This window comes from Emys orbicularis, chromosome 9 (assembly GCF_028017835.1).
Source record: "Emys orbicularis isolate rEmyOrb1 chromosome 9, rEmyOrb1.hap1, whole genome shotgun sequence".
Lineage (NCBI taxonomy): Eukaryota > Metazoa > Chordata > Testudines > Emydidae > Emys > Emys orbicularis.
Genome location: NC_088691.1, coordinates 21,420,657 through 21,444,359, shown reverse-complemented (window position 1 = coordinate 21,444,359; position 23,703 = coordinate 21,420,657). Strand labels below are relative to the sequence as shown.

General features: G+C 44.4%; 1 protein-coding gene across 1 annotated transcript in view; it reads left to right on the top strand.

Moving 5' to 3' along the window:
- The first annotated feature begins 2,110 nt into the window (after window positions 1-2,110).
- Window positions 2,111-23,703, top strand: part of LOC135883682 (ubiquitin carboxyl-terminal hydrolase 12-like) — a 62,555-nt gene continuing 40,962 nt past the window's right edge. The window contains exon 1 of the mRNA XM_065410917.1: window positions 2,111-2,233. Within this exon, the coding sequence (XP_065266989.1) occupies window positions 2,186-2,233 (48 nt within the window). The 5' untranslated portion in view covers window positions 2,111-2,185. The remainder of the gene's footprint in view (window positions 2,234-23,703) is intronic.

Genomic DNA, 23,703 nt, shown 5'->3' with positions numbered 1-23,703 from the left:
CAATAGATTGCTCTTTATAGCTTTGTTTGACTTTCTTTGTTCTTTGTAGCAGACCTGCAGCCCAAAGGCCAGTTCTCACACCATGCAGAGGTTCTGCACTAAACAAAAGTGGCATTTTTGTGATCTTTCTGCTCATTGTATCTTAAAATTAGCATAATTGTGAAATGTACAAAAATATTCTTGCATTATATAAGAAAATGTAACAATAGAACAGTATCAAATACTGTGTATGTATGAAACAACCCTTCCATTGTCTGGTCAGCCTTTCACTTTGACTCATGGGAAATATATTTTTTGTTTTTGATTGGGGGGAGGGGTAAAAGTAGGGTGTATGACCTAGCAGTTACATCAGGAGATGCTCTTTCAGAGGACTGTCCTTTTTATTCCATGTTTTACCTAGTACGTGGGAGTTCTGATTCTGATGGACGTCTCCAGGTGCTACCATACTAAAAATAAATATTTATAAGGATTTTGTTCTATTTTGGTGTGGGAGAGAGGGAACCAATTAAAAAAAACTAGTTAAAGGTTCTGCTAATCTCATTATTTGTGGATTTCCTGTTCCTAGTTTAGTTGCTTCACTCTCTATGGGAATGTTTAAAATAGTACTTAGCCTTCTTTATGTCTGTATTATTTTTTTGAAATAACTGAATGCTCTCCCGTGAAAGCAAGTACTATATGACATGGAAAATGCAACGTGTACGAGGGAAAATAGCTGCAGGCAAACAACCCAAACAGAGCTGAAGCCTGTGGGCCTCATAAAAAAGATTGTGCCTTGGAAGCTGAACTGTCCTCCTATCCATAGAGGTGTTTCCATACGGTCAGAGTTGAGACACAGGTAAGGGGCAGTCTGTATTGTCACTTCCCATGCAGTACCTGTTCTGCAACTAGACACAGGGCTTCAGTCTTTGGTATTATTAACCAGCACCTTTCAACCGAACTACACATGTAGCTAATAAAAAGTTATCAGATTATTTCTAGGTTTGATAAACCATTCTACATAACACTTAACTTTCCAGATAAACTCAGGCAACCATTCTATAAATCTGTATATTTATGTATTTTTAAACAAAAATAAGAATTTGTTCCTGGTATGCAATGTGCCATCAGGCAAAGCTGCAATAGCATTCACTGATTTTTCCCACTGATGAACAATGACCATTGTGATCACTCGCAGAACTATGCACTAAAATAATCCATTTTGTGGTTCTGCTTAGATAGATAAACATGCTGCAGAAGGGCATAAAGTTACTTAATGCAAAACCACTGTCAGGCTTCTTTATCAAATCTATCTCTACAATCCAATTTGGTGGTGGTCTGGTCTCTTGTCCAGAATACAGAAAAAAAATCCTAATAAAGAAATTTTCATAAGGTCCTTCATGTCCCCTCTTAGTTTCATGATGAAAAATGTCCACCCCATGAGGTGTGGATATGTACGCCTCTCCTTATAATTATGCATAGCTGTAAACTCGCAGAGTCTCTCTACATTTGTTCAATGCACAGCTCAATAGGTTGATCCTGAAGGGGGCCTCTGGGCACTACCCCAGAACAATTAATAAATATTAATAACACTTCACTCTTCTTGAGTACCTTCTGCCCATGGATCTCAAAGTGCTTCACAAAGATTAATAATATCTCACATCACCTTCTTGTGAGGTAGGTATTTTTTACAGATGGGGAAACTGAGGCACAGCAGGCTAAGTGACTCAGGCCACTAAAGAGCTGTAGCAGGGGCGCTTCCCATGTGTAAGGAAGGCGCTCTAACTGGTGGGTGCAGCCCGGGCCTCAGGAGCAAAGCCGGGGTCTCCTAACTCCCGGCCCTGTGCCTTGGCTCCAGGCCGCTCCTGTGGCGGTTCCCCTGCTGGCTCGGCTGCCCCGCGAGGCGGGACCCCGGGGACAGGAGCGCTGCAGGGAGGCGGTGGGCTGGTCCCACGCTCCAAGCGAAGGGGTGACCGCCGGGCGGGGGGGCGGCCGGAAGGGACCTGAGGGAGGGGGGCGGGCCTTCCTGGCAGGGCAGCGGGGGCACCCGGCGCCATTTCGCTGCCGCACCGGCAGCGCCCGGACCCCTTTGGCTGTTGCGCCACCTGCGGCTCTGGCTGCCGCTGTCAGTTGGGTGGCTGGATCCCAACATGGCGTCGGCGGCCGCGGGGGCGGCTGCGGGGTTCGGGTCCGGGTCCGGGTCGGGCGGATGGAAATACTGATGACGGTCCGGAGACTCGCCTCCATCTGTACCATGGTGAGTGCGGGGCCCGGGCGGTGGCTGGGGGTGGTGTGGGGGCCCCCGGAGACCCCGCTCCAGGGCTCCTCTCCCCAAGTGGCAGGAGATTCATGTCCGCCAGGGCCCCCGGCCTGGGGCGGTGGGGTCCTTCCTCCCATAGCCGCCACCTCCCTGGGGGCTAAGAGATCCCTTTCCCAGGGCTCCTGCCTGGTGTAATGGGGCCCTTCCTTCTGGAGCCTCCACCTCCCAAAGGGCTGCCCTTCCCCCAGGGTCCCCGCCTGGAGGGGTGGGGCCTTTCCCCCCGGAGCCGTCACCTCCCTGGGGGCCATGAGATCCGTTCCCTTCTCTTCCGACTGGCTAATGGGGGTCCTTCCTTCTGGAGCCTCTACTTCTCTGGCGTCCAATAGATTCTCCCCCCTTCCCCTTTCCCAAAGGGCTGACCTCCCCCCTTACCCTGGAGCCTCCAGCTCCCTGGGAGCCAAGAGACACCCCCCCCCCTTTCCTCAGTGCTCACATCTGGAGAGTGTGCCCTGTCCTTTTCTCTGACCCCCATGGGAGATCTTCCTTCCCTCCCACCCTTGCAGGGATCATGACACCCCACACATGCACTCTCCCTGGTATTAGGAAAATTTCCCTTATCGCAAGAGCCAGGTGATCCCCTTTCTATCAGAGTAGATATCAAGAATTAAAACATTTTATTAAAATAATCCCCTTCCTCCCTCACCCCCCCCCAACACTGTACAGAGCGTTGTATGGTTACTATTATTTATTTAGGTTGTGAGTGCGCTCACAGTGTGCAAGGTGCTTTCTAACCACACTAGGAGGTACAGTTCCTGCCTTCAAGAGTGTGCATTTAAAAAAAAACCTTTTTATAATGCAAAATCAGGAATGACGTGTTTATAAACTCACCCTTATGAAACACGGGGTGTGTAACAGGCAAACTATGGAGAAGGAAAGCTTCTCTGGCACTACATGATGGCTGCGATGAAAAATACTTAGGACAGGAAAGGCTGTACAGGCCTCGCTTTTCCTGCCCAAAGAGATTTCCCCAAATACAGGCCCAGAATCATGCCAGTACAGCCCTGCTCCTATGTAGAGACTACGAAGTCAGTGAGACTTGGTGCAGGAATGGGGCCAAATCTGAACAGTAATTTGTTCCACTATTCGAGAAACATGCCTCCTTTAAGCAACCAGTTTGTCAGTCCTTTGAGTAGTTGCTTAGGCCCTGATCCCACATGAACCTTTTAAAGTGTTTAAAAGTGAGGAGGGATGGACTAAGAGAACTGGAGAATGTCAAACTTCACACTTGCATTTGCAATCATTAGTCCCAAGAGGGAAGCTCCCATAAGCTAGTATAATTGTTTTAAATAAATTTGTAAACCTTTACTCAGGTTAATATGTTGAATAAGAGTAGCATGAGTTTTATATGTATTATTACTATAGGATTCATCAGACTGTACAGTAATTAAGGATTTTACATTTATGCAGCGCCTTTAACAAACTAAAACTAACACACTGAATCATGCACTAGTTAATTTACCACTAAAAACAGTTGCATTTCCTGCAAAATATTGCACCTGTAACACAATAGTACACAATAACTCTTCAACATTTAAGAACTCTTCTTCATGCAGAAAAATCTTTATCCAATTGAAATTGCTGCTGAAATTTAGGTTGGCAGGATGTAGTTATATGAGTTGGAATTTGATCAGGGTGTTCAAGCTCAATGATCTTGTTCTTCATATAGTTCCATGGGATCTTAATAACCACAAGTGGTCAGAACCTCAATTTTACATTGCAGCGAAATGACAGTAAGTTTAGCAGCATAGTGATCCTGGGATGTCAATTCGGTATTTTTTGAGGTGGTCTCCTGAAGTACTGACTACCTAATTTACTTAACTTGAGATCTGCCTGGATCATACTGTGTGGTATGGTTGCAGGTTTATAGTGCTAAGAGCTTGATTTAATGAAAAGTATAAATATAATTGAGTAATCTCTGCTACTAGGTTTTCTAGAACAAACCTCCCAACTACAGGTTTTGAAAACTCCTCACAAGCCCATTTAAAAGTGCACATGTGCATGCATGCACTTATGTTTCCCCACTGTAAACACAAGTGAAAATAAAGCCATGGGAAGTGGTTGGACAGTTGCTTTGATGCAGGGTTTGATGCAGAATTCCCTGCCCATCTTGCATGTGATTGACTCAGCCCCAGCTAGTACTCTGGACAAATTCCCCAGCTCAACGGGCTGAGCATCAGAGTAAGAGAATTAGGAGGGCAGATGTAAGCCTGAGTGTTTCCTGTGATCATCAGCCAACTTCAAATCATGCTTCCAATATTCAGTGGTTTGTTCTTGGTAACTACGGCCACAAGCATGCATTTTTGGATTGTTTCTACTCCTGTCCTGATTTTGCTTTTGGTTGGTATAGTAGATGAGTGAATACCCACATTATATCAGTATTCATCTTGAAGTACAACCTTTCGCAAGAGTAGGTAATTAACCTTTGTGTCCTCAGCAAATTCCAACTTTAGGGAGGTAGATTCTGCCTATTTGAATGCTCATTTTTGTTTCAGGCTGAGAAGTTATTTTTCACTTCTACAAAAACTGTTGTGCAGTGCTATTGGCGCAGACTGCTTTGCTTCATCCCAGAGAGGACTGCTTGCTTAAAGATCCCTAATTTATGCACTGCATAAAGTATTATGGCATTTTTCATGATAAACAATTGATATAAAAATGTAAAGTTATTTGATTTACCTTGGCTGAGTTTATTGTCAAGTTCACCTATAGTTTTATTTTCAACTAATACAGAAACATTAGTACAGTATGCTGGTTGCAGTGGTTTTATTTAACTCAAACAAATATACTGAAGTTTACACCTTTGATGATTAAGTTAATGTCTAGTAAATCCAAAATATTATAATCTCTTCTACCATATCATTCTACAAGGTAAGTTTGGGAATTAACTTTTCTTTAGGATTCTAATGATGTGACACATGTAAAAGTGTTTTACATCTTCAAAGTTGTGAGGTAATCCTCACAACACTTCTGTGGTGTTATCTATGTTTTATAGACTGGGTCACCAAAGCATGAGGAAGTTATGACGTGCTCAGAATCACACAAATGAGTCTGTGGTAGAACAGGATGCATAGCTCCCAGATTGGAGCTCCTGACTCCCAGTCTCATTGTAATGGACAATACAACCTCTTTAAAATAAACAAACAGAAGATTGGAAATCTCCAGAGGCAGGTATAAATCAGTATGGAGATAACGAGGTTAGTTCAGTCAGGGAGGGTGAAGTGCTCTGCTAGCAGTTGAGGTGTGAACACCAAGGGAGGAGAAACTGCTTCTGTAGTTGGATAGCCATTCACAGTCTTTGTTTAATCCTGATCTGATGGTGTCAAATTTGCAAATGAACTGGAGCTCAGCAGTTTCTCTTTGGAGTCTGGTCCTGAAGTTTTTTTGCTGTAAGATGGCTACCTTTACATCTGCTATTGTGTGTCCAGGGAGGTTGAAGTGTTCTCCTACAGGTTTTTGTATATTGCCATTCCTGATATCTGACTTGTGTCCATTTATCCTCTTGCGTAGTGACTGTCCAGTTTGGCCAATGTACATAGCAGAGGGGCATTGCTGGCACATGATGGCATATATAACATTGGTGGACGTGCAGGTGAATGAGCCGGTGATGTTGTAGCTGATCTGGTTCCTAACCAGATCAGCTACATTGGCCAAACTGGACAGTCACTACGCAAGAGGATAAATGGACACAAGTCAGATATCAGGAATGGCAATATACAAAAACCTGTAGGAGAACACTTCAACCTCCCTGGACACACAATAGCAGATGTAAAGGTAGCCATCTTACAGCAAAAAAACTTCAGGACCAGACTCCAAAGAGAAACTGCTGAGCTCCAGTTCATTTGCAAATTTGACACCATCAGATCAGGATTAAACAAAGACTGTGAATGGCTATCCAACTACAGAAGCAGTTTCTCCTCCCTTGGTGTTCACACCTCAACTGCTAGCAGAGCACTTCACCCTCCCTGACTGAACTAACCTCGTTATCTCCATACTGATTTATACCTGCCTCTGGAGATTTCCATTACTTGCATCTGAAGAAGTGAGGTTCTTACCCACGAAAGCTTATGCTCCCAATACTTCTGTTAGTCTTAAAGGTGCCACAAGACCCTCTGTTGCTTTTTACAGATTCAGACTAACACGGCTACCCCTCTGATACTAAACAGAAGATTAAAATTGATCATTTAAATTCTGTCTCTGTACTGTTGAGTTTAAATCCTAACCAAACCACCCTCCTTAAAGGGATCACAAACTTTTTGTAGTGTGGATCATATCTCAAGTGTCTCATGGACACCCTCCTTCCTCTGTGTGATCACCCTCCTTCCCATTCACAATTGCAGAACATCCTGTGGCAACTACAGTAATTGCAAACATTAGAAACGGATGTAAGGAAAATATTTCATGTATCGTAACAGCCTTTGATTGTGATTCATTAGCTGAAAAGTAGAGCCAACACCATGTGACTAACCATATCCCCACAAACCATTAGCAAGTTCTTGGTGGACTATCAGTGGCCCATAGGTAAGGCTGTGTTTTAGTCACGGGTATTTTTAGGAAAAGTCATGGACAGGTCACGGGCAGTAAACAAAAATTCATGACCCGTGACCTGCCCATGACTTTTACTATATACTCCTAACTAAAACTTGGACTGGGGGTGCTCTGGGGGGGCACCATGGGTGCTCTGGGGTGTGGCCCGGGACCCTCACTGGTGCTGGGGGGGAGGCATGCAGTGGTGTGCGGCTTGGGACCCCTGCTGGTGCTAGGGGCGGGGGGGGAGGGGGGTTGGCGGGGCTAGCAGGCTCCCTACCCGGCTCCGACTGGCATGTCCCTGCAGCTCCTAGGGGGAGGGGCGGCCAGGGGGGCTTCGCATGCTCCGCAGCTCCCATTGGCCAGGAACTGCAGCCAATGGGAGCTGCAGGGGCGGTGGTCGTGGGCAGCGCACAGAGCCCCCTGGCCCCTCCGCCTAGGAGCTGCAGGGACATGCCAGTCAGAGCCGGGGACCCCCCCCCCCCCAGGTAAGCGCTGCTTCACACCCCAACCCCCTCCCACACACCCAAAATGCTGCTGCTGCTGGTCCAGGAGCTGCCCGGCTTGGGCAGCCTCCGAGCCAGCCACACCAGCCGCTGCAGAAGTCACAGACCTCCGTGACAGACACGAAGCCTTAACCATAGGCCATAGCCAAAATTTGTGCTGGGCCTGCTTGACTTTAACTCCCTTCCTACCAACAGAGGTCTTTGTCACATATTCCATGAGGTTCATTTTTCTTTTTGTAAATGGCTGTGATGCTTATTAGGAGAATGTATTGGAGAGGATATTGGTGACATTTACTTACATCCCCTTATGCCCCTTGGACAAACACATGGATCTTGTGCTGAAGTTATTTAAAATCTCATACCTGAGCAAGTATGGTCCCAGTTGTCTCTGCACCTAACTCGAAAGTCATGTTAAATCAGATACTACAGCCTTCAAGGAAAGGAAATGAGATATTATAGGGCCTTCATTAGCCCTGGCAGGACAGCAAGTCTGTAAAGCTTCCTCCCTCTGCTAGTCATAAAACTGAGGCTTAACACAGAAATCTTTGAGTCAGAAATCAGCTTGTTTTATTGCTTTATCTGTAGCTTTTGCATTGACAAGACTGCAGCAGAACACTTGTATAGCAATGAGTGATGAAGCAGGGATCGGAATACTTGTGGCACCTTAGAGACTAACAAATTTATTAGAGCATAAGCTTTCGTGGGCTACAGCCCACTTCTTCGGATGCATATAGAGTGGAACATATATTGAGGAGATATATATACACACATACAGAGAGCATGAACAGGTGGGAGTTGTCTTACCAACTCTGAGAGGCCAATTAAGTAAGAGAAAAAAACTTTTGAAGTGATAATCAAGATAGCTCAGTACAGACAGTTTGATAAGAAGTGTGAGAATACTTACAAGGGGAGATAGATTCAATGTTTGTAATGGCTCAGCCATTCCCAGTCCTTATTCAATCCTGAGTTGATTGTATCTAGTTTGCATATCAATTCCAGCTCAGCAGTCTCTCGTTGGAGTCTGTTTTTGAAGTTTTTCTGTTGTAAGATAGCCACCCGCAGGTCTGTCATTGAATGGCCAGACAGGTTAAAGTGTTCTCCCACTGTTTTCTGAGTATTATGATTCCTGATGTCAGATTTGTGTCCATTAATTCTTTTGCGTAGAGACTGTCCGGTTTGGCCAATGTACATGGCAGAGGGGCATTGCTGGCACATGATGGCATATATCACATTGGTAGATGTGCAGGTGAACGAGCCCCTGATGGTATGGCTGATGTGATTAGGTCCTATGATGATGTCACTTGAATAGATATGTGGACAGAGTTGGCATCGGGCTTTGTTACAAGGATAGGTTCCTGGGTCAGTGTTTCTGTTCAGTGATGTGTGGTTGCTGGTGAGTATTTGCTTTAGGTTGGGGGATTGTCTGTAAGCGAGGACAGGTCTGTCTCCCAAGATCTGTGAGAGTAAAGGATCATCTTTCAGGATAGGTTGTAGATCTCTGATGATGCGCTGGAGAGGTTTTAGTTGGGGGCTGAAGATGACAGCTAGTGGTGTTCTGTTATTTTCTTTGTTGGGCCTGTCTTGTAGGAGGTGACTTCTGGGTACTCGTCTGGCTCTGTCAATCTGTTTTTTCACTTCAGCAGGTGGGTATTGTAGTTTTAAGAATGCTTGATAGAGATCTTGTAGGTGCTTGTCGCTATCTGAGGGATTGGAGCAAATGCGGTTATATCTTAGAGCTTGGCTGTAGACAATGGATCGTGTGGTGTGTCCTGGATGGAAGCTGGAGGCATGTAGGTAAGTGTAGCGGTCAGTAGGTTTCCGGTATAGGGTGGTATTTATGTGACCATCGCTTATTAGCACAGTAGTGTCCAGGAAATGGACCACTTGTGTGGATTGATCTAGGCTGAGGTTGATGGTGGGATGGAAATTATTGAAATCATGGTGGAATTCCTCAAGGGCTTCTTTTCCGTGGGTCCAGATGATGAAGATGTCATCAATGTAGCGCAAGTAGAGTAGGGGCGTTAGGGGACGAGAGCTAAGGAAGCATTGTTCTAAGTCAGCCATAAAAATGTTGGCATACTGTGGGGCCATGCGGGTACCCATAGCAGTGCCGCTGACTTGAAGGTATATATTGTCCCCAAATGTGAAATAGTTGTGGGTGAGGACAAAGTTCAGCCACCAGGTTAGCTGTGACATTATCGGGGATACTGTTGCTGATAGCTTGTAGTCCATCTTTGTGTGGAATATTGGTGTAGAGGGCTTCTACGTCCATAGTGGCCAGGATGGTGTTTTCTGGAAGATCACCGATGGATTGTAGTTTCCTCAGGAAGTCAGTGGTGTCTCGAAGATAGCTGGGAGTGCTGGTAGCGTAGGGTCTGAGGAGAGAGTCCACATAACCAGACAAGCCTGATGTTAGGGTGCCAATGCCTGAGATGCAGGGATCTGATCTTTTTCTATCTCAGATTCCTGTGATGTGTCTTAACAAGGAGTTAACAGCAATTTGGTGTATCACAGTAAGCTAATTAAGGCCACTTCCCACTAGAGCCTCATCTAATTGCTCTGCAAAGCTTGCAAGGCACACCTGGAGAACACAAATTCAGCTTACACATTAATGGTAGCCCTATTTTTGTCTCCCAGATCAGTATAGCATGGGCCTACTTATTATCTTTAGTACTGGTGCGAGAGAGGACTGAATACTGAGCATAGAAAACAACTTGCGAGAAATGAAATTAGTATTTTTACTATTCATTTTGTGCAGTTCACTTGTAAATAAACATGTCACTTGCCATATGAGCCCCACACATAATCCACATCAGTGAAGCTTTTGAATTCTTATTGCATTTTCACTGACACATGTTTTTAAAACTTTGTTGTGCTGGTAACTTTATGGGGAAGGTAACATCTATGGATAAAATAGTAAATAATGGGGGGAAGTAGTTCAACTTTTAACTCAGACTTTTGTTTCCAATTGTGTGACTTGTCTTACTTAAAATTCAGCTAAAGGAAACAAAAAGTTACTCCCCACTCTAAGATCAGAGATTGGCTAGTTAACACTAACAAATATTACTCTTTTTAGAAAAAATTGTAACTGTATGTAACCCTTGGCAAATCATATAGTATGTCCTTTCTGGAAGATTTATACAACTGCCATTAGTTCTTGAATTTAAAGCCAGGCTTGGCAGTAGCCTTTTCTTTGTGGAAGTTCCTGTTCTGAGGTGTAAAAAACAAACAAACCCAGAACACAAAGTGGTTTAACAAGTTATAGAGATGACTAAGGTCTTTTAGTACACACCTTTCTTAGGGGAGATCCCAGCCTTCTCTGTAGTCCAGGAGTGTGGTTTTACTTTGCAGTTGGTGGTGCTGTCTAATTTGGCTCTAAACGTTTGATGTCTCTCCCTCTAGTGGCTAGCCCAAAAAGATGGATAAGGAACCAACTATTGCCACCAATTGGGGAGAACTTCTTAAACTCAAGTGGGTAGAAGTTTGCAGTTTTGGAGCTGGGGTTTTAGTCCCAGCTCCAAAGGGATGTATATGATTTATCTAGTAATTGCCTCTTGGCAACACATAGATCTATTACAGTGGGTGAAATTTGGGGAGCCCGTGTAAGGGATATGCATGCGCTCTCCACATTGTGCATCCCTCCCTGCATGCTTCTGAGCAGTGGAGATTTGGAAGTGAGGCCAGTGGATGTGATTCATGGATCCACTGGTGCTGGGGCAAGGATAGAAACTCCCTTCAGTTGCCTAAGTTGGTGTGGTGGAGTCCTCTGATATTACAAGAGGCTGTCATGAAAGAAGGTTGAAATCCCATAGAAGGTCAAGAGACATCACCTTGTACCAATGCTAATACTTTTCCTATTTCCATTAGCAAGGATTGGGCTGAGCTTCTCAACAGGCCTCTGGACGATTCTGGTGGCCCATCACTAGTCGTTTGAATTGGTCTGTGGCTAGTAGATATCTGGTAAATTATTCGAGGTCAGCTGAGTCTCTGTAATTGGATCATTATTTTAAATTTAACATGCTTTCCATGTTTTCACATAAAAGCATCATTTGTTCCTTTTGGATTTATAAAGTGAAGCCATAAGCTTTTCTGGGTATATGAAAAATAAAAATATGCATATCTTCTTGGCCAACCTCAAACTAAATAAGTTGAGATAGAGACACTTACTCTGATTTTGTGTTTTAGTAAGTCAGATCATTGCTCATCATGCTCCCTTTGCTGTGAAGCACAGAAGCTAGCAACTGTGGTTGAACTTAAATAGGAGGGAGAGCAGCAGCTGTTACTTTCTCTCTCTTGCCTCCAGACATCTAAGAAGTCCCAGGGGAGCTGTAGAGCTCAACATAGGGACAGAGAAAAACAATGGAGTTGAGTAGCTGTTCTCTCTAGCATGCTTGCCTGAGGGGGAGCGCGAGGTATTTCTAGTTGTAGATAGTGCTGTTGCACCATCCCTTTCAGGTGGTGGGGTTTTGAAGCACTTGTCAATAAGGACTGGCAATGTGGATCCTGAGGGAGCCTTGGAAGCTATTCTGTATCCCTCGGTCTCCACAGGGATGCTTCTGGAATGTGTGGAATCTTGATATACCCATTATTCTCAAGCTATCCACTGGTTTAAGGATCCAAACCCTTGGTGGTTCCATGGAGTGGAGCACTGTAACCCTCACCCAATGGAACGATGGGAAACGTGGGTAAACCCACACGGGGGTAGCATATACGTCTGTTGTTCAAAACATTCACTGAGTAGTGTATTAGAACCTTTTTGACAGTGTGCTATGAGATTCTGACACCTTAAACAGTGGGTTGTAGTTAGGGAGATCCATTAAAATAGCAAAATGTACATGAGGTGATTCAAGTGGTGTTCTGTATTACTGCACCTTCCTTCCCTGTTCTGCTTACAAGTGTGGAAGTTAGAGTAATCACGATGTAGGAAACATAGCGTAAAGGTATAGATGTCCTCTCCTCCTTGCACACCATGTGCATCCCCTCATCTGCAAAACCAGACTGTTTTAGTCTGTAATCTTTCAAATGTCCGTCTGAGAGAGCTCTGACCTTGTGGTCAGGATAATGGGCTGCATTGTAGACAATCATTTTGTATTGTCCTCGGTGCCCCTCTTGTCTGTATGTTCAACTTCATGCTCAGTGATTTATCCACTTAACTCATCATGTATCAAGATGTGAATGCTCCCATTCTGATCCCCTAATAGGTTCTGTTACTGGATTTCAATACTCCTACTTCTCTATACCAGCGTGTAAATGTTTAATAGCTGAAATTGCATCCCATTCATAAATTCATAATGTTAGGCTTCGCCTTTCATCAATAGCTGCTTCCATATTTTCCTAGTGTTGATCTGTCATTATTTGGCACTGATATATGAAGATCAGGCAAAAATTTTAATTCATTTTCAGTTTGCAAAATAGATTCTAGTAATAATGGACTGGCGTGTGCCCTTGGGCCCTTTCAAACGGGCAGCTGTACTAGCAGGCTACGTGCCTGCTTTTAGGGCATGGCTACACTTGCAGATGTAGAGCGCTTTGAGTTAAACCAGCCTTCGTAGAGCGCAATAGGGAAAGCGCTGTAGTCTGTCCACACTGACAGCTGACAGCACACTGGTGTGGCCACGTTAGCAGCTCTTGCAACAGCCACAGAGAGCAGTGCATTGTGGTAGCTATCCCAGCATGCAAGTGGCTGCAACGTGCTTTTCAAATGGGGGGGTGGGGTGGAGTGTGACAGGGAGTGTGTTGTGTGTATGTGGGGGGAGAGAGAGTGGGTTTTTGGGGGGCTGAGAGCATGTCAGCATGCTGTCTTGTAAGTTCAGACAGCAGCAGACCTCCCCTCCTCCCCCGCCTCTCTCGCTCACACACAGCATTCCACACTAATGGTTGCTTTGTCTTGGAGCAGATAAGCAGCCGGCTGTCAAACGGGGCTTTCAATGGGCATATCCAAAACAATGACAAGAGTGGCCACTTGACTTAAGGGGATTATGGGATATTTCTGGAGGCTGATCAGAGCACAGTAATGCAACACCTCGTTCACACTGGCGCTGCGGCGCTCCAGCGGGGGCGCATCAAACATTATTCCACTTGCTGAGGTGGAGTACCAGGAGCGCTCTAGCCCTGGAGTCAGAGCGCTCTACGTGCTTTGCCAGTGTGGACGGGGAGTGAGCTAGTGCGCCCAGGGCTCCTTTAGTGCACTGTAACTCGCAAGTGTAGCCAAGCCCTTAGTTGTATGCCTGACAGGTTGTAGCTTAGAAGGCTTCCTCCCTCATAAGGAGGGGTCAGATAGGAGAAACCCCAGCTCAGGGAAGGACCTGGGAGTGGACTGTCTACACCTTACAGGCGGAAGGACTGAGAGAGGGTCTGATGGTTCTCGGGGTTGCCAGGGCTGTGTATCACCTTGTTACCTCTTGCCTCCAGCAGGAGGGTTGTTTTTCTTGTGGCAGCTGCTTGACACTGTCAGCCCTTCAGCCACTCAAGCACTCTCCTCTGGGCTTATGCCAGCCCTTTCTTTGCCTTGCAGGTTAACAATAGATGCACCCCAACCCCCAAATCCCTTTGAATTGTTCCCCTGTGATATCCAGCTCCTGGAACTGGCTACTCACAGAAATTCTGGATCCTCTGCACCCAAGGGTGCTGTGCACACCTGTTTTACCTTAAACCACTGCTCCTGTAAACAACACAATACTTGTGAACTACTTTAATAATGAAACAAAGTGGGTTTATTTTAGAATGAATAAAGATTTAACTAGAAACAAGTGGGGGAAACAAGTTGTTACAATATAAAACCAAATCTTAAATGAGATCCTTAGTCTACACTTCTCAGTAGTTACCTTTCCTATCTAATAAAGTGGACTTTTCCCCAAAGTTCAGTCCATTGCAGAGCTGGCTGGTTTCTCAATAACCAGGATCCAAACATCCATGAAAGCACCCCCCTCTGCCAGGGGTTTTCCTTAGTGAATGGGTCTAGAGTGCATTTCCCTACACTCTGTCACTCTGAAAATGGTCTTTTGTCTTTATTCATAGCCAGGGCGATCTCCTGCCTGCTGTAATGTTCCTTTTCACTTCCAAGGGGTTCTGATAGTTTTTTGTTGTCTCTGACGGTTTTCCATTGAGTGTTCTGGGATGTGGCCTGGAACTACAGAACCTTGCATTACCTCGCCAGCTGACTAGCAAGAGGTGACGACTCACTTTTGCTTGAATGGGTCATCACCGAGACGCATGGCCTCCTGGTAACTAATTTCTACTCTAAGTTCATAAAGCATTCCTTAAATATTGCCCATACATATATCTTGCAGAGATTGAGTCTTGACAAGTTACGAGCTTTCTGTAGATATGTTTCTGTACTCTTTATGGATAAATAGTGTGTAAGACCTGTCTTTGGTGTAGTGAGTTTGTCAGTTCTGAAGTTAGAGCTGTTTGCAAAGAACAGGGAACCCTTTGCCAAGGGGTCTCGGTATCACACGGGGTGTCTGCAGAGAAAGCTCAGTTGTAGAGAGCTGTGAAGCTGTGGGGATAAAGGCTAAGACAAGAACTTCTGGGATAGTAAGACTATTTTGAATTGTTTTGTTTTATCTGTTAATACAGAGAGGCCTAAGAAGAGAACTGGAACTGTGCCGTTGTTTGGGACATGAGTTCACTTTCCCTGGCTGGTTGATCATGCCGTATTTTAAATGAGCAAAGGTTTCCTGAAATTTGTGGAAGTTTGAGTCTGAACAGAGGTTCTATATTTCCTACCATTTTATCCATCAATCTCTTTCATATCTCCTCCTTAGTTGGGCTCTTTAGGACTACAGCCTTATTCTAGGACTGCATACAATTGCTACTCCTGAGAGAATTCTGCGCTGAAAAATTAAAAATTCTGCACACAGTATTTTAAAATTCTGCAAGTTTTATTTGTCAATAAATAGACAGAGGCTCCAGCACAGGCCACTGGCTGCATGAAGGTGGGAGATCACAATGCAGCCCCTTCCTTCCCCCTAGGACACGGACTTAGTGGTGAGGCTGCACCCGATTCTGACATAGCACAAGTGCTGGGCCTGCCCCAGAAATACCCTGGGCCCCTGCTCCTCTGCGCCAGGTGCACCAGGTGTGGGGCAAGCAGGCTCAACCAGGCAGGATCCAAGTGTGAAGGGGCTCAGTATGGGGTGAGAGTTCTGTGTGGGACAGTCTGGGTGCAGGCAGCTCAGTGGGGGAGTCTAGGTGTGGGGGGATCTGGATGCACAGAGGCTTGTTGGGGGTGGGTCCAGGTGCGGGGGCAATAGGACTCTGCAGGGGCTTCCAGGTGAAGGTGGTTGGGGCTCAGTGGGGGGTCTGGGTGCAGTTAGTTGGGGGTCAGTGGAGTGTGGGTCTAGATGTGGGGGCTCAGGGTGGGGCTGGTCAGGGGTTTGGTTGGTCAGGGAGCTCGGTGGGGGGGTGGTCTGGGTGCAAAGGTGGGTGTCTGGAGGCGGGGGGGCTGGTTGCAGGGGGCTTCAGATACAGGGGTTGAGGTTCAGTGGGGTGAGGTTCGGGTATGGAGGGCTGGGAAGAGTTTGAATGTACAGGGTGAGGTTTGGCGGTATGGGGGTCCAGGTATGGGAAGTTAGGATGCATGGGGGTTGGGCGGATGGGGGAGCAGCTCCTCATACGGTGACCCCTCTCCCCGTGGCTGAGGAGCGATAGGGGCAGGAAGCAGGGGAGGATGCTGAGCTTCCTGCAGCCAGGGGAGGTTTCTGGAGGTGGGTCTGACACAGCCTCAGCCACTCCTTGCAGCGGAAGAGGCAGCCCCATCCTCTCCTGCCTCCAGCTCAGCCAGGAATAGCAGCTGATCCCGGCGCAGGGTAGGAGCCACCGGCTGGGGTGTCCCCAACCCTGTGGTGATTTACCTCTCCGCTGACTGCTTCGGGTGCCTGAAACAATGTACCTGCGATGCTAGGGAGGAGTGCCATGACTACTCTTTCAGCTTCCCTTTGCTTCTATGGCAGAAAGTCATTTTTCTGTGGGGAACATGAATTCTGTGCACAGGCAGGGCACAGAATTCCCCCAGGAGTAAATTGCAGAATATCACCATATGTGAATTACTGGCAGATCCATTCCAAAGTACAGTGGAGTCGCATCATACACGCATTTAACTTACGCAAATTCAACTATACGCGCACAATGAGCGTATGCCTTGCAGTGAGCGTGAGTTGGGAGATATGAATCTGCTGTTCCCTCAGTCGGTCTCAGTTCCTGCGTGCGTCTCATAGTGTGAGCATCTCGCTGCGCTGAGTGTGATTCTGGTGTTTAAAGATACGTATTTTGCGTACAACATGGCCCCTAAATGCAAGCCAACTACTTCATCTGGTGCTTAACCGAAGAAACAGCGATCTGTTCCAACGCTGGAGGAAAAACTGGCTGCGTTGGACTTACTGAGAGACGGTATGTCGGTCTCCAACGTGGCATGTAAATATGACTGCAACAAATCTAGCATCCGTGCCATCAAGAATCGAGAGAGAGAAAGCCATGGCATCAAGTGCTCCAATAACTGCTAAGGTGACGAGCCAGGTGTGTGATAAGACTTTCGTGAAGACTGAAAAGGCATTAAACTTATGGCTGGAAGACATGAACCATAAATGTTTGCCTATTGATGGCAACATGTTGCAAGAAAAGGCTCTTAGCCTCTATGCGCTGTTCAAACCTCCCACCGAAGAGGGACAGCCTTCTGATGAGAAGGAATTCAAAGCCAGCCAAGGTTGGCTTAACAGTTTTAGGAACCGCTTCAGCCTCAAAAACGTGCAGACTACTGGTGAAGCTGCATCTGCCAATGAAGAGGCAGCAAAAGCCTACCCTGGACAATTAAAGAAAATCATAGAAGGAAAGGGCTATCTTCTGGAACAAGTTTTTAATGCTGACGAGACTGGGCTCTTCTGGAAAAAAATGCCCAACCCAACATTTAGAAATCAGAAAGACAAGCCCCTGGCGTCAAAGCAGCTAAAGACCGTGTGACTGTGTTGTTTTGTGGCAATGCAGCTGGGCATTTAATAAAGCTGGGCTTGCTCTACAGGGCTGCAAATCCCCGAGCCCTAACAGGCAAGAACAAAAATCTCCTGCCTGTGTTCTGGCAATTAAATAAAAAGGCTTGGGTGGCAGCAGTATTATTTCTGGATTGGTTCCACAAGTCTTTCATTCCGGAGGTCAAGCGGTACCTCGAAGAGAAAGGACTTGACTTTAAAGTGTTGCTGATCGTAGACAATGCTCCTGGCCACCCTGCGGTACTCCGGTTTGCGCATAACGACGTTGAAGTCATCTTTCTTCCCTCCAATACCACCTCCAACCTCTCGACCAGGGCATGATTCGCTGTTTCAAGGCCACGTACACGAGGCTTACGTTCTCACGGATACGTAGCGCTATGAATGCTGATCCCAATCTTAATGTGATGGAGTGTTGGAGGTCCTTCAGCATTGCCGATTGCATCCATTGCCTGTTTAATATAAGTGAGGCAATCAAGCCTGAAACAGTCAATGCGTGTTGGCGAAACCTGGAAAGAATGTGTGAATGATTTTAAGGGTTTCCCGACCATTGATAAAGAAGTGAAATGCATTGTTCAGGTGGCCAGGCAAGAGGGTGGTGATGGCTTCATCGACATCCTTGAGGAAGAAATTGAAGAATTAATTGAGAGCCATAAAGAAACATTGACTAACGAAGAGTTAGAGGAACTGATAAAATCGTCTACAGAAGACGAAGATGATGACGATGAACAGGAAAAGCCAGCAAGTTGGAATCTTCATAAATTTGCTGAAGTGTTCCAAGCAGCGAAACACTTGAATTATTTAATTTCTGAATACGATCCCTCTATGGAATGAAGCCTCAAAATCACATATAGTATTACGGACGATTTGAGACCATATCAAGAAATGTCTCCTGAGCTGCTCAAACAACAGCGACAGTTGCCGATCACCATGTTTTTCAAGAAAAAACAACCAGCAGCAGTTGAACCTGGCCCATCGTCTCCTGGATCGACATCGAGCCCTGACGACCCCCCAGTAGTGGTGTCGTTGTCGTAGATTAGCAAGAATATCCAGGATGAATGGTGAGTGGTTAGGTTTACTGTTTTCCTTTTTTATTCTTTCATTCTTCCGTCTCTCTCTCTCTCTTTTATGTAATGAAAAATACAGTACTGTAAAATTATATTTTGCATATGTACTCTTTATTATATACTGTACATTACTGTATACATTATACATTTATACATATTACTGTACAGGGGTGTATACTGTATACAAAACCATGTATACTGTACTTTATGGGCGATTTAAGGGCTTTTCAAGGGTAATTTTGACTATACGCGATTTTCGCCTTATGCGCTGATTTAGAACCTAACCCCCACGTAAGATGCGACTCCACTGTAATGGATATTGTACATCAGTAAATAAGGACCAGTTCCTGTGAAGTCATGAGAGCCTTTATCTCAGTGATTTCATCTTGCAAGATTGGGCCCCTAAGTGACTAAACATAATTAAAGTGAATTATAAAACATATTTTATATGTTTTAATTTGTTTTAATTATGTTATGCATAGTTAAATTATGAATTTCAGTTTAATTATGATATGCATAGTTACTTTGCAATATTTTGTAATTTTAGTAAAGACTGTAATATGATACATGGCAGCACTCTGCAATTTAAATCTTTGTTGAGGAGTGGGCAGAGGCAGCCATTTTTGTTGGGCCGGTTGTAAAGTCCATTGATCAGTGAGATTAGTGAAAATAGTGAGATTCTGTTGAATTTAGAAATGCTAAATCCAAGACACTATTATACCCACTTTCCTTTCAAGCTTATTGGTTCATTTCACCTGTCTAAGAATAGTGAGTGCTGGAATCAGAAGTTCAGTTTACCGTGACTTGCTATGCCTAAAATTGCAGCCTTATTTGTCATATGAAAAAAGATCATTTCAAAACACAAATCACAGTGTGAGACAGGCTGAGCTTCTGACAGTTCCCCTCTGCCCTCATCTCATTTCAGTTTGATGCTGCTGGGCTCTGCAAGCACACAACCCAAGAGTTAAAAATTGGCAACAGTTATTTTCTCCTTTCTGAAGGCTGATGTTGACATACAAGCCTTGTCTTTTAAAATCTGGGGAAGGATACATCTTCCATTAATCACGTCTCATATTGCTGTTGAACAACAAATGTCACCCCCCAAACACACACCTTAAAACTAAAAAAAAAAAAAAAAAAAAAAAAAAAAGTGGTAACTTAGGCCTGGTCTTCACTAGGAAGTTAGGTTAGTATAACTATGTTGCTCTGGGGTGTGAAATATCCACATCCCTGAGCGACGCACTTAAACCGACCTAACCCCTGGTGTAGACAGCTGTAGGTCGACAGGAAAATTCTCCCTGCAACCTGGCTACTGCCTCTCGAGGAGGTGGATTACCTATGTTGATAGGAGAACCCCTCCCTTTCGAGTAGGTAGCATCTTCAGTGAAGCACTACAGAGACACAGCTGCAGCGTTTTAAGCATAGACAAGCCCTTAGTGCTCATAAAACTGGAATGGTTGCTCTTAGCCAGTCTAGCAAAGTGAAGGCAGGAAGGCCTCATGGAAACGCCTCATCCTATACAGATTCCTTTTCCTTTTCTTCCGGGTTCTAAACAGCTCTGCTTTTGCTACATCTCTTCTCATCATTCCCTTGCTCCTGTTGTACACTTAACTAAGTTTTCTGATCCTAATGCTCCCTTGTGGTGTCCTGCCAGGGCCTATCTCAAAACCCACTTCTGGTTTGCTCTCTGGTGCTGAAGCTCCTTTGCTAATTTATAAAATGTTTAGTCAAATAAAACAAAAATGATTAATTAAAAAAAGTCAGCAAAGCACATTGTGCATAAAATATGTTGTCTATACTGAGATCTCCCCTTGATCCTTCTTCCATTCGTTTTGCCTGCTATTCTTCTCTAGGTGGCAAATTCCTTGTGGCAGGGGCCTTATATTGTCTGTAAAGCACTGTGCACATCTGTGTGGTACTGTAAAAATAATAAACTTTTCTCAATCCTCATCTGTGCACTTAATCTATCCCAGTATCTTGTTTTGTGTGTGTGTGTGTGTAGCAATGACCTCTAATGGAATGTAGGGAGGGCCAAATTTGAAGCTTCAGTACCTGTAAATCTAGTCTCTAATGTGACAGATTGTTTAATTTTAATGTATTACCAATATACTAGCTATATTGTGGTTTTACCTGTATTTGGTCAGTTACTGCAACATACTAAAGAGCTTCAGTAGAGCAAATCATATGGCATAAGTAAACACAACTAGAGAGGTTCTCAAACTGTGGTCCACAAGCTCCGTTCAGATGGTCCACGGATAGTTCCCTCTAAGGTGTGTGCCTGGGCGGCTGCACACGAGAGAATGAAGGCCACCCACCTAATTAGTGGAGCCATGCAGGCGTGGCTCCACTAATTAGGTGCCTGGACCCTGGAGAAGATGCATATGTAAGGTGAGGTGGTGGCCTTGGGGGGGATAGGTGGGAGGAGGCAGTGGGGTGAGAAGAGGGGGTGGGGGCAATTTGGGACGTGCAGGGCTGCAGCGGCCAGAGAAAGAGACGACTTTCCCCAGCTCCAGGGCTGTGGCTGCCAGGGAGAGACTCCCCTCCTTCCCAGACTAGCTCCGTGGCTGCTGTGGCAGGGAAGAGACCCTCTTCTTCCCAGACCGAGCTCAGGGCCTGCCACGGCAAAGGGGAGAGGGCACGTCCATCACATTAGAAAGGTAAGACTACTGATATTAAAATATGAGTTGTGCGCTTTTATTTTTAGAACAAAAACGGTCATTTTATTAAGTTTGTTTATATAGCACTGTTATCCAAAGTGTGTTACAATAGTTAGCTAACGGTACAAACAACATTTGGAAAGATCGTTAAGTGGTCCTCTGAGACTCTCAGCAATTTTCAAGTGGTCCATGAAGAAAAAAAAAAGTTTGAGAACCACTGCACTACTGTTTGCAAGCTACTTGCAGTGGCTTTGTCTACAGTGGCCTACTTAATTTAAGCATCCCGGGATGCGTGAACTGTAATTGGATAGGGAGGATTCAGCGATATGAAATATGTGATGATAAAATTAATATGCTGCTCTGAATTTCAAAATTATTTTAACTTTGTTATCTTAGCAGAATGACACATGGTCAAATTTCCACTGAGCATGTGGAATTATCCATGGAATCACTATTTTAAATTAACCAATTGGGCTTCAGTCTATTAAGAGTAATCTAGGGAGGAATAATTAAAGCCTTTGAATATATTATAAATAGGGCTGAAGTAGTGAAATTTTTGAAAATTATATATTTTTAAACCACACACACACACATATATGTATATATATATACACACACACACACACAACTAAATAAACTGGTGTGGGCTTTTTTTTTTTTTTTTTTTTTTTTGTAGTAGCTCTGAGAACATTGGGGTATTAGGCTGAATAGTCTGTATAGCAATTGTGTGTGGGCAAGACAAGCTTTAAAAAACTAACAAACGAAGCCAAATAGTGCCGAGCCAATCATTGGCCACTGAATAGCAGTGTTCAGCTTCAGAAGACCTTCAGGGCATGAAAATAGCAACCATCCAGCACGTGTGCAGTATCTTCCATAGCACCGAGATGCACAGTGGGCTCTCCTGGGCATGGTTGGTCTTGGTGCACAAACCATGCCACACCTTAACCTGTTAAGCTGGCTCCAGAAGTGGTGTGGGAGCCCCAAACCAGGTAACCATTCATCCAGCCTGATGATGCAGGAATTCTAGTATGACAGCATCAAATGTTCACATTAAAATGTCTTCTGGTCTCCAAATGAGTGGTTATGAAGTGAGCTGTAATGTTTATAACCTGAAGTGATGGAGCACACCAAAATAAGCACATCAATAAGTTAACCAAACTTGCCACAGATTTTGCAGGAATCATTTATAAAAAGTGTCTACACAATCCTCAATAAATAAGCTGTCACCAGAAAAATGTTATAGTAGGGAAAGATATATGAAAAGGACCTAGCAATTCTTATTTCCTTTTGCTGTTCCTTGAGCAACTGCTTCTTTCTTGCTAGTTTTCTAATATATAGATATAGATAAAATAATCATCCTGGAATGAAATGTGTTTGGCATGTTTACTGTCTGCTTAGGCATTTTTGATTTTTCACATTCCCTTTAAAAAACCAACAACTTTGTTCTGTTCCCCTCCTTGGGTTTTGAAGAAGCTTTGTAACAGTGATGAAGACAGGTAGAAACCCAGTGACAGCTTCATGCCCTTATATATGTGTAACTTCAAGAAAGCTGTGTAACTAAAGCATATCTCCAGCACAGATGCAGCTCTTAACTCAGATTTAATGATAAATGCGTTTCAAAATATTCATATATGGAGATATACCTATCTCATAGAACTGGAAGGGATCCTGAAAGGTCATCAAGTGCAGCCCCCTGGCAGCACCAAGTACTGATTTTTGCCCCAGATCCCTACGTGGCCCCCTCAAGGATTGAACTCACAACCCTGGGTTTAGCAGGCCAATGCTCAAACCATTGAGCTTATCCCTCCCTGCTAATCTTGTGAATAGTTATATGAAGATTTCTTAGGGTTGTATAAAGAAATTAAAAAAAATGCTTTAGGTATTAAAGTAAAAAGCCCAAGTTGAGGATAAAGTGCATAATCTTTAAAGTAACTATCTAGATACAGTATCTGTCTTGGGTGCATAACTTGTCATTAAATAGGTGTAGCAAAGTAAGCAGAGTTATCAATAACTCATTTTATCTTTTGTTAAAAAATAGTATATGGTCAGGATGCGGGACACCATTGGAGGGGAGGGATGTTCTATGCAGAGTTTGAAAAAATATTATCAAATGCTTACTAGTCTGTAGACTAATCCAACCAATCAGGATGGAAAATACTTATACTTCCTCACTCCCTGCAATTTAAAAGAATAAACATTTCTGTCTTTAATTGTAACACTGTCAGTGAACATTGTATTTAATGCTCTCTTTTAAATGTATTACATAAACTTACTAACTTACTATATTCTGTCTCTTAAAGAAAAAGTGAAGATAAAGCAAGAGATCATGGTGTATCACAACCTTTTAAATGTCTATTTCCTCTTTTTTCTCTCTCTCCCTATACCTCTTTATAGTTCTTTCTCTACTTTTATTTTCTTTGTCCCACTTCCCCCACTCCCAAATCTCTTGTTTTCTCCATATCCTGATTCTCTTTTCTAGCTTACCCCATAATACATAATACAATGTTTAAAAGGGGACTGGATAAATTCATGGTGGCTAAGTCCATAAATGGCTATTAGCCAGGATGGGTAAGAATGGTGTCCCTAGCCTCTGTTCATCAGAGGATGGAGATGGATGGCAGGAGAGAGATCACTTGATCATACATCACCCATCCCCTCTTGCCCTCATTCCCTCTG